The sequence below is a fragment of the Pistacia vera genome, unplaced genomic scaffold, assembly GCF_008641045.1.
Source record: "Pistacia vera cultivar Batoury unplaced genomic scaffold, PisVer_v2 Contig464, whole genome shotgun sequence".
NCBI classification, from domain to species: Eukaryota; Viridiplantae; Streptophyta; class Magnoliopsida; order Sapindales; family Anacardiaceae; genus Pistacia; species Pistacia vera.
The window spans coordinates 271,484-283,049 of record NW_022196295.1 but is presented as its reverse complement, the minus strand read 5'-3'; the positions used below and the strand labels follow the sequence as shown (position 1 = coordinate 283,049).

At 35.3% G+C, this 11,566-nt stretch overlaps 1 protein-coding gene across 1 annotated transcript; it reads right to left on the bottom strand.

Moving 5' to 3' along the window:
* Nucleotides 1-2,526: 2,526 nt before the first annotated feature.
* Nucleotides 2,527-4,807, bottom strand: LOC116145642. The gene is made up of 4 exons (XM_031431100.1): nucleotides 4,405-4,807; nucleotides 4,243-4,327; nucleotides 2,969-3,335; nucleotides 2,527-2,751 (listed from the first exon to the last, which is right to left on the bottom strand). The coding sequence occupies exons 1-4, from the start codon at nucleotides 4,805-4,807 to the stop codon at nucleotides 2,527-2,529; spliced, it is 1,080 nt and encodes a 359-aa protein (XP_031286960.1).
* Nucleotides 4,808-11,566: the final 6,759 nt, after the last annotated feature.

Below are 11,566 nucleotides of genomic sequence, written 5' to 3'. Positions count from 1 at the left end.
GATGAAAGGTTCAAGTGAAAGAGAATGAAAGTCGCGCATTTTCATCTTTTCTTCTTATTAGACTTGTTGATGCGTGATTTTGGACACAATGAAATAAGCGCATGAACTGCTACGAATCAACACGTGAGTTTTTGTGGGAGTGTTATGATGCAAATAGATATGTGTTTAAGGAAACATAAATAAAAGATTGACAAGAGAATATTTTTAGAGTAGTTCGGATGCTGTAAGCAAGTTTATGTCACGTGTATTTATTATTCTCTGATTGTTTTTTTAATATCGCCTGTGAGATGTACAAAGATGGAGTAATGCTTGTTTACAGAGAAAAAATAATTGCTTCAACTGAATGTATGCCTAGCCTTTTTATGCATTCATTCTCTTAATAGGATGTTAGTACAACTTCAAGGTGATGATTACTTGGACAGATTGCTCTGATCTTGTTGTAACACAATCCCGATTTAACTTGATAGCTAGTTAAGATGGATGTTGATATCAGGGAGTGATGATACCTTTGTATTCTTTGGCTCTGTTGTTGTTGGCATCTTAATTGGTGACTGATGTTTCTTGTGATGTTGACGTGATTTTGAACAAAAACTATGATTATATAATAAATTTACATTAGTATAAATGGTTTTTTTCTTTTTGGATGTATATCATGTAGTGTAAGAATAGTCTTTTTGTTTTAGGTTCGTGTATACGTGAGTGGTAATTAATCCAAGAAAACAAAAGGAAACCAACAGGAACGATGTAGTTGTTGTCCACAAGATAATAGAAAACTGTTTTAATTTCTTTTTTTAACCAACCATTACCTTTACTTTTCCCTTCTTTGTGATTGACACAACATCACACAAGCCTAAACACAAATGATACAATTTGCTTTTCAAACGAAAGTAAAAAGTTGCTATCTGAAATTCTTCTTTGCCTACTGTAGTTTTAATCTTATGCATTAACCTTAAGTATATCTATTTAATGATTTTAAAATTTTAATGATATGATTGTGTGATAAGTGCTATTAAATATTTCAACATTAATTTGATAAATAAAGTCTTTAAGACTAGTAAAAAGATGTGAAGAGTTAATGAACTAATTGAAACCGAAACAGTAAACATAGATTGGTTATTATCAATTTTACCTTAATTAACTCATTATATATTTCATTGGGGTTACTAATTATATTTAATGGTGTTACCTTCTAGGGCATTGTCAACTCAGTAGACTTTAGGATTTGGAGAGCTTTTCAAACGTTTAATTTCAAGAAACTTTCCTTTCCTGAAAGGATTCAGAACACTTTACAGATGGAGGCCAATTAAGCAGTCTACAAAAAAACAAGATTATATATTTCTTCTACACTATTAAACAGGTTCAGCCTGTCCAGCAGAAAATTAAATTCTAGTATCTACTATCCCAACACAGGGAAAAATAATTTTGCTTTACATTAAAATTCAAATCCCCTTCATTATCAACTGGGCTCGGTAGAGGGTCATAGCTAACCCAACACATGATATCATTACCTCCGCATCGATGACAATGGTAAACCTTGGATGGAAGAACATGAGGAGGAAGAACATCCTTTACAGAGCAAGACTTCAATCAACTCTTCTATTTGATGTCTACACATGAAAATTCATTCAGCTAGGTTTTGTTGTTACCAATCTTCTAACATCCTGCACAGAACTCAATTCCTTAGCTTGAAAGTAATCATAATGGAAAAACAGTCGAGTACAGATGGACTGTAACAGATACGATCACTCTACCAAGACATGCCACATATACTGATTGCTTATGATGGGAAAAATAGAGGCAGGCTTTTGTTAGCCTTTCAAAACAGAGTGAATCTTTATCATGTTTTTTACAATTCAAACATAACAAAATATTGAACAATAACTAAAATTGTTCCAAGCAGAACATGAATTCGAAAAAGAATGAAAATATCAGATAAATAACATCTAGTAAATTTATTGCCAGACTATATAAAATTGTAACTAAAAAGTGGTCAAATGCTCTAGTATCTCAGAGAGGTCAGTATTACATGCACCTGTACCCAGAAGGAGAGAGGAGATCACTTTGCTAATCAGATTCCAGAGAAGGAGAATTCCAGTTCAATCAACTTGAAAAATATGAAGCGCAAAACTACAAGTCATAAAATAACCTTGATTGAGATTCAGACTTGCTGCTGCAATCAGAAAACAACCTTAAAATTGGGTGTAGATCTAACTTGAGCACTGTTCCATGGAGCTGTCCTCACCCAAACAATAACCAGTACAGCACCAAGAACTGGATTTATGAGACAATTTGTAGCTGGTAGATTTGGTGTTCAAAATCCCTTACCACTGTCCGAATGATAATTCATCTGTGGGCACTTTCAAGAAGCGATTGGAAACATTCTTTCCAGGGTATAATTCTGTTGACAAAGAGAAAACTCATTTACATGCCAGCAACTAAAGAAAGACTTATTTCTTTATTTGTTCTCATTGAGATCACACACGTGTCCAGTCACAATGTAAATACAACAATAGCTTACCGAAAATGTCACTGATCACCGACTGGGCAAACAAGTGGAAAGTAACATTTAAAGAGGCGAACGCCACCATCTATAGGAGCATCACCACTACTACAAGGGTAAGCTCCAAGAAGAGATGAACACTGGGGACATGAATATTCAACCCAGTTAATATTCTTTGAGACATTGTAGGATTTGGCCATGAAAATATTTCCAAGAAAGCCATTGAGAAAAGATCTCTGATCTTCCATTAGTCATAGTTCTCAATAGTTTCTGTTGACTCTGTGGAGTAACGATTAAGGTCACAAGTACGTTCGCAATTTTCTGTGATTTCCACATGTATGAACACAACATCCAGGGAAGATGCAAATTGTCAGATAAATCAGATATTGGTAACACCCAAATAGTTGTTGTTGCCTAGTTTCCCTCATTACGTCACAATTAAGGGCTGTACTACATTTCCATTATTACGAGGACATAGCCTAATTTTCCATTAAGGTTGTGCATTTTATCGCTTTGACAGTCGCAGCCTGCAAGTCTTCCATGATTACATCCAGAGACTTGTGTTGATTCACTAGAACAATCTTCAACATTACAATCCAGTACTGGCTGGTACTTTTGGCCATTATCAGAGTCAGAAAATTTACATCCCTCAAGATCACCCTTGAAAAGGGTAACAGTTGTGGGCGTTAACAGGCACATATCTGTTACACATATGTAGGAATTTGCATACCTGGTTACCAACTTCTCACTTATCCCACCAAATGAACAACAGCAAGCTCCAAACCAGTTGTCAGCCGCCTCTTGCCAGTTAACTGATGGCATTTCCACAAAATGTCTACATTTAAGGATTGAAATAACAAAAGGAAAATGAAATATTAATGTTGCCAAACACTTATGCAAGAAACATAACACAGAATACTAAACTACAATGATTACTGTCATATTCTGGTACTCAATCAGTAATAGTGGAGTTCCAACAAGCCAAACAATATTAATATTACAGGACAATCTGCAGAGACATTTGACCCAAAAAAAAAAAGGAAAGAAAGAAAAAAAACAGATGACACTTGTGTACTAGTGGAAGAAAAGGGGAGGGAATACCTAGACGCATATTACTATGATATACTGAACTCCCGTAGCAGTAATTTCTTGGATTATAAAAACACCCTTTGTTAGTAGGAGAAACATGACAATACTGAATATATGAGGCAAGCAAATAGCCAGATATTCTCATGCCAACAAAATTACTGAAATATATGAAAGAATCAATTTCTTGATCAGTAATAATTCAATTAATCATGAAATTCCATATATATAAAATATACTAAATATTTTCTCTTATAAATGTTGTCCATGCAGTTCAAAATAAATTCTCAATGATGAATAGAAACTTCATCAGAATATATAATGTTTTCAACTTCTTTTAAGTTAACACACCCACAGATCCATTTTGGCATCTCATGAAAATCAAAGAAAGCTCACACTGTAGTTAATAATGAAAAATAAAGTAGTCAATCATACATAACACTGCAGAACTGCAGAGGAGAGGGAAGACCAACCATAAAAGCAGGTGGCGGAGGCACTCATCATAGAATTTCAATTTACACTCAGATAATGAAATGCTACTGTCCTTGTATACACCATGAGATGAAAAAAAGTAGAATCTACATAAAAACATTGAAATCGATCGACCAGTAAAATGCAAGGCCTGTAAGTCGATGAAACTAAGAGCCACTTCTTACCTAAGAGGTCTTCTAGTCAACCTAGTCGAGCAACTTCTGCAGTAAAAATGTACTCCCTCCGCCTTTGCCGACAGACTCTTCAAATCTAAACCAAGCAGTTTCAGTAGGTGAACAAAAAAACAAATTTATAAACAAACGGAGCAACTGGATATTTTCACTTACCAGAATCCATGACGAGTGGCGTTGCCACGTCAGATGACACAATTCGAACATCTTCTGTTAAATAAAGTACTGAATCAATGCTAGAAACAATAGGGTGATCGACAGGAAGAAGCAGCAGGAGCTTGACTTCAATGTGGTCACTCAATGCTCGGTAGCTAATTGGAGAGTCAAAGTCGATGAGAACTTTGGGTAACGGAGCCAAAAGCGAGACTTCATTTAGCGTCCCTTGTTGATGAACCCACGTAATGACGACGTGAGATTGTGAGAGATTGAGGATGACTTTGAGGTCTTGACATTGAACTGATGGATTTGTTTGAGAATCGAAGATGAATAATCTGAGGGTTGGAGAGTGAGATTGGGCTTCCCATGTGAACCGCCATTTCCTAGGGTTTTTGATTGCCATTGTTTTTGCTTTTTTTTTTTTTTTTTTCCCCCGCTTAAATCAAAACGGGTAGCCACGCTTTTAATTTACCAATATCTCCCTCTAGCTTTGGGCCTGGACTGAAAGTTTATGGAGTAAGCTGTAACCCTACCAAAGGCTGTTAAAGCCCAGTAGATACCCGAAAATAGATTTTATTTTTCTTTCTTTCTTCTTAACCTACGTAACAAAAAGGAAACATAATAACAATTACAGTAAACGACTATTTCCCACCTAAGGTTTGCCTTAATGACACTTTTCCAGCCAAAAAGTTTTAAAATATCATTTTCGCACCCAAAGTTTATATTCCGACCAATCACCAGTCGATTCCGACATCTTTACGACCCCACATTATTATCATTCTTTTCTCTAATCATCACTCACTAAAATCCTTTAAACCTTGCTAGTTGCTCATATCGACCTACCAATCACCGACAATCGAGCGATTTGTGAAACGCGCAACTACCCCTCCTAAGTTAGATTTCGATCAATCTCGACCACCAAAATCCAATCTGCCACCACCAAAAGACTTATCGACATCCCCTCTTCAAAAGTACTAAAGCTTGAATCGAGTTTGCTCTCCGTTGACCGCCAAATCGGAAAGTGTATTGTGGGTAGTAAACGGAATATAAACTTTAGGTGGGAAAGTGGTATTTTGAAACTTTTTGGGTGGAAAAGTATTATTAAGGTAAACCTTGGGTGGGAAAAAGTCGTTTACTCTAACAATAATATTGGTAGTAGGGGTAGCCGAGTGTTTAAAACACTTGGTATATTACTCAAGAGGTCCTAAGTTTGAATCTTTTCTCGGTTGCTAATAGGGTAGCTAATGGAGTTCTTACCCAACCAGTAATTCCAAGGTCTCGGGGGATTAGTTAAAGTATACGTAAGCTTACCTGAACACTCCCAAGGGATTAGTTGAAGTGCATGTAAGCTAACTCAAACACCCTCGAGGGATTAGTTGAAGTGCATGCAAGCTAACCTAGACACCTTTGGGGGATTAGTTGAAGTTCACCCCCGGGGGAGTAGTTGAAGTACACGTAAGCTGATCCAGACACCTCTGGGGGATTAGTGGAAGTGCAAGTAAGTTGACCCAAACACTTACGGGAGATTAGTTGAAATGCACGTAAGCTGACACAGACACCCCCTGTCATAAATTAAAAAAAAAAAAAAAAAAAAAAAATAGTAATAGGAACAACAAATTAACTGCATGCAAGCAACGATGTAGTTGATAAACTGATTTAATTTCTTTTTTTAACCAACCTTACCTTTACTTTTCCCTTCTGTTGGATTTGACACAACTCACACAAGCCTAAACACAAATGATACAACTTTGCTTTTCAAACGAAAGTAAAAAGTTGCTATCTGAAATTCTTCTTTGCCTACTGTAGTTTTAATCTTATGCATTTAACCTTAGTATATCTTTTCAATGATTTTAAAATTTTAATTGATAATGATTGTGGATGAAGTGCTATTAAATAATTTCAACATTAATTTGATAATAAAGTCTTATAAGACTAGTAAAAGTAGATGCTGAATGAGTTAATGAACTAATTGAAACCGAAACAGTAAACATAGATTGGTTAATTATCAATTTTACCTTAATTAACTCATTATATATTTCATTGGGTTACTAATTAATATTTAATGGGTTACACTTCTAGGGCATTGTCAACTACAGTAGACTTTCAGGATTTGGAGACTTTTTCAAAACGTTATTTCAAGAAACTTCTTTCCTGAAGGATTCAGAACACATTTACAAGATGGAGGCCAATTAAGCAGTCTACAAAAAACAAGATTATAATTTCTTCTACACCTTTAAACAGGTTCAGCCTGTCCAGCAGAAAATTAAATTATAGTATCTCTATCCCAAACAGGGAAAATACATTTTGCTTTACATTAAAATTTCAAATCCCCTCATTTATCAAACTGGGCTTCGTGAGGTCATAGCTAACCCAACAATAATCATTACCTCCGCATCGATGACATGTAAACCTTGGATGGAAGAACATGAAGGAGGAAGAACATCCTTTACAGATGCAAGAACTTCAATCAACTCTTCTATTTGATGTCTACACATGAAAATTCATCAGCTATTTTGTTTTAGCCAATCTTCTAACATCCTGCACAGAACTCAATTCCTTAGCTTGAAAGTAATTAATGAAAAACAGTCGAGTACAGTGGACTGAACAGATACGATCACTCTACAAGACATGCCACATATACTGATTGCTTATGATGGGAAAAATAGAGGCAGGCTTTTGTTAGCCTTTCAAAACAGAGGAATCTTTATCATGTTTTTACAATTCAAACATAACAAAATATTGAACAATAACTAAAATTGTTCCAAGCAGAACATGAATTCGAAAAAGACATGAAAATATCAGATAAATAACATCTAGTAAATTTTATTGCCAGACTATATAAAATTGTAACTAAAAAGTGTCAATGTCTAGTATCTCAGAGAGGTCAGTATATACATGCAACCTGTACCCAGAAGGAGAGAGGAGATCACTTTGCTAATCAGATTCCAGAGAATGGAGAATTCAGTTCAATCATTGAAAAATATGAAGCGCAAACTACAAGTCAATAAAATAACCTTGATTGAGATTCAGAATTGCTGCTGCAATCAGAAAACAAAACCTTAAATTGGGTGTAATCTAACTTGAGCACTGTTCCATGGAGCTGTCCTCACCCAAACAATAACCAGTACAGCACCAAGAACTGGGATTTATGAGAACAATTTGTAGCATGGTAGATTTGGTGTTCAAATCCCTTACCAGTGTCCGAAATGATAATTCATCTGGGCACTTTCAAGAAGCTGATTTGTGAACATTCTTTCCAGGGTATAATTCTGTGACAAAGAGAAAACTCATTTACATGCCAGCAACTAAAAGAAAAGACTTATTCTTTATTTGTTCTCATGAGATCACAGTGTCAGTCACAATGTAAATCACAATGCTTACCGAAAAATGTCACCTGATCCACCGACTGGCAAACAAGTGGAAAGGTAACATTTAAAGAGCGAACGCCACATCTATAGGAGCATCACCACTACTACAAGGGTAAGCTCCAAGAAGAGATGAACACTGGGGACATGAATATTCAACCCAGTTAATATTCTTTGAGACATTGTAGGATTTGGCCATGAAAATATTTCCAAGAAGCCATTGAGAAAAGATCTCTGATCTTCCATTATCAATAGTTCTCATAGTTTTTGATCTAGTGGAGAGATTCAGGCACAGTACGTTCCAATTTTCTGGAATTTCACATGTATGAACACAACATCCAGGTGAAGATGCAACATTGTCAGATAAATCAGATATTGGTAACACCAAATAGGTTGTTGCCATTAGTTTCTCCCTCATTAACTCACATTAAGGTCTGTACTAACATTTCCATTTTAAGACATGAGCCTAATTTTCCATTAAGGTTGGGCTTTTATCGCTTTGACAGTCGCAGCCTGCAAGTTTTCCATGATTACATCCAGAGTTGTGTTGATTCACTAGAACAATCTTCAACATTACAATCCATACTGGCTGGTACTTTTGGCCATTCAGAGTCAGAAAATTTACATCTCCAGATCACCCTTGAAAAGGGTAACAGTTGTGGGCGTTAAAGGCACATATCTGTTACACATATGTAGGAATTTGCATACCTGGTTACCAACTTCTCACTTATCCCACCAAATGAACAACAGCAAGCTCCAAACCAGTGTCTAGCCGCTCTCTGCCAGTTAACTGATGGCATTTCCACAAGTCTACATTAAGGATTGAAATAACAAAAGGAAATGAAATATTAATGTTGCCAAACACTTAGCAAGAAACATAACACAGTACTAAACTAGCAGATTACTGTATATTCTGGTACTCAATCAGTAATAGTGGAGTTCCAACAAGCCAAACAATATAATATTACAGGACATCTACAGAGACATTTGACCAAAAGAAAAAAAGAAGAAAAAAAACAGATGACATTGAGTCAACATCAAACATAAACGAAAATAAAACAACATAAGAATCATTCTTTGAAAGACTTATTAGCTTCTAACAAGCCCTTTATTTGATATTCAACTAATGCAACCCTTTTTTTGACAAGTTTCAATTCCAATGCTTGAATTTCCTTCCATTAATTGTTACACCAACTCAACTTTTGTATTTTCTTATTTATTAGTGCAAGTTCCAACTCAATGCTTGAATACCTAGAATTCCCTCCATGTTTTTTGTTTTGTTACATATAAGGAAATGAGTGAAAGGGAAAGGGAAAAAGAATGACCACCAATGAGAATGACACCACCGGCCAACCAAAGGACACCACCACACCAAAACCACGGTCAAACCCGAACACTACCCTTCTTCCATCATCAACAAAGTAAAAGCAACCACACAACAACTCAAAAGAGAAAGGGAAGGTCGGCCAAGAATGAAGAAAAAATGTGGAGGGGGAGTGGAAAGGAAAGGTTCACCCCAAATTATATCTCAAACATATAATGACAAGAAATTGTTGTTAGCTTTGAATTGAAACTGCCATCAAATATAAACAAAATCAAAACAACACAAGAATCATTCTTTGGAAGACTTATTAGCTTCTAACATGGCCTTCATCTGATATTCAACTAATGTAGCCCTTTTTTTGGCAAGTTGCAATTCCAACACTGAATTTTCTTCCATTAATTGTTTGCACCAACTCAACTCTTATACTTGCTCCTTTATTAGTGCAAACTCCAACTCAATACTTGAATACCTAGAATTCCCTCCATGTTTTTGCTTTGTTACATATAAGGAGTGGGAGGCCCCTGCTGGGGGGGTGGGATGGTGTTGAATTCAAACTATTGAAGTGAAAGGGAAAAATGATGACCACCAACGGGAAAGACAACTCTAGCTACCTCACGGCCAAACCCAGGGACACCACCGCATCGACAATCTAACTCTGGAAACCATGGCCAAACTCAAACACTACTCTTCTTCCATCATCAACAAAGCAAAACCAACCACACAACAACTCAAGGGAGAAAGGGAAGGTCGGCCAAGAATGAAGAAAATATATGGAGGGGGATTGGAAAGGAAATGTTCACAAATTATATTTCAAACATATAAAGACAAGAAATTATAATTAGCTTTGAATTGAAACTAAAATGTCAAAATCTTTTAACATCAAACATAAACGAAAACAAAACAACATAAGAATCATTCCTTGTAAGACTTGTTAGCTTCTAACATGGCCTTTATCTGATATTCAACTAATGCAACCTTTTTTTTTTTTAACAAGTTCCAATTCCAACGCTTGAATTTGCTTCCATTAATTGTTGCACCAACTCAACTCTTGTACTTTCTCATTTATTAGTGCAAGTTCCAACTCAACGCTTAAATACCTAGAATTCCCTCCATGTTTTACATAGGACCACCATTTCGGCAGATTTTGGCGGTGGTGGCCGGCTATCGGGACTATATGGGTAGTTAAGGGTATTTTTGTCAATTTATAAACTTTTATTTTTGGGGGTATTTAGTTAAATTAACAAACCTAAGGGGTTAAAAAACTCTAAATATTTAGAGTTGAATAGAGTATGATATGATTTTGAGAATATTGAAACAAACATGTATTTTGGGTAGGATTGGATGGGATAAGATATGAAAAAATGAAACAAACGTAGCCTTTTATATCTTGAGTTTTGAAGCCTATGATGAAAGGTTCAAGTGAAAGAGAATGAAAGTCGAGCATATTTCATCTTTTCTTCTTAATTAGACTTGTTGATGCGTGATTTTGACAACAATGAAATAAGCGCATGCAAACTGCTACGAATCAACACGTGAGTTTTTGTGGGAGTGTTTATGATGCAAATATGATATGTGTTTAAGGAAACATAAATAAAAGATTGACAAGAGATATTTTTAGAGTAGTTCGGATGCTGTAAGCAAGTCTTATGTCCACTGATATTTTATTATTCTCTGATTGTTTTTTTAATATCGCCTGTGAGATGTACAAAGATGGAGTAATGCTTTGTTTACAGAGAAAAAATAATTGCTTCAACTCGAATGTATGCCTAGCCTTTTTATGCATTCATTCTCCTTTTTAATAGGATGTTATGTAGCCAACTTCAAGGTGATGATTACTTGACAGATTGCTCTTGATCTTGTTGTAACACAATCCAGATTTTAACTTGATAGCTAAGTTAAGATGGATGTTGATTATCAAGGTGAGTTGATGATACCTTGTATTTCTTTGGCTCTTGTTGTTGTTGCATCTTAATTGGTGACTGATGTCTTGCTGTGATTGGTGACTGATTTTGACACAACTAAACTATGATTATATATAATAAATTTTACATTAGTATAAATGTTTTTTTCTTTTTGGATGTATATCATGTAGTGTAAGAATAGTCTTTTTGTTTTAGGTTCTTGTATACGTGAGTGGTAATTAATCCAAGAAAAAAAATAAGGAAACCAACCAGGGAAACGATGTAGTTGTTGTCCACAAGATAATAGAAAACTGATTTTAATTTTCTTTTTTAACCAACCCTTACCTTTACTTTTCCCCTTCTTCGTTTGATTTGACACAACTCACACAAGCCTTAACACAAATGATACAACTTTGCTTTTCAAACGAAAGTAAAAGATTGCTATCTGAAATTCTTCTTTGCCTACTGTAGTTTAATCTTATGCATTTAACCTTAAGTCTATATTTCAATGATTTTAAAATTTTAATTGATAATGATTTTGTGATGAAGTGCTATTAAATAATTTCAACATT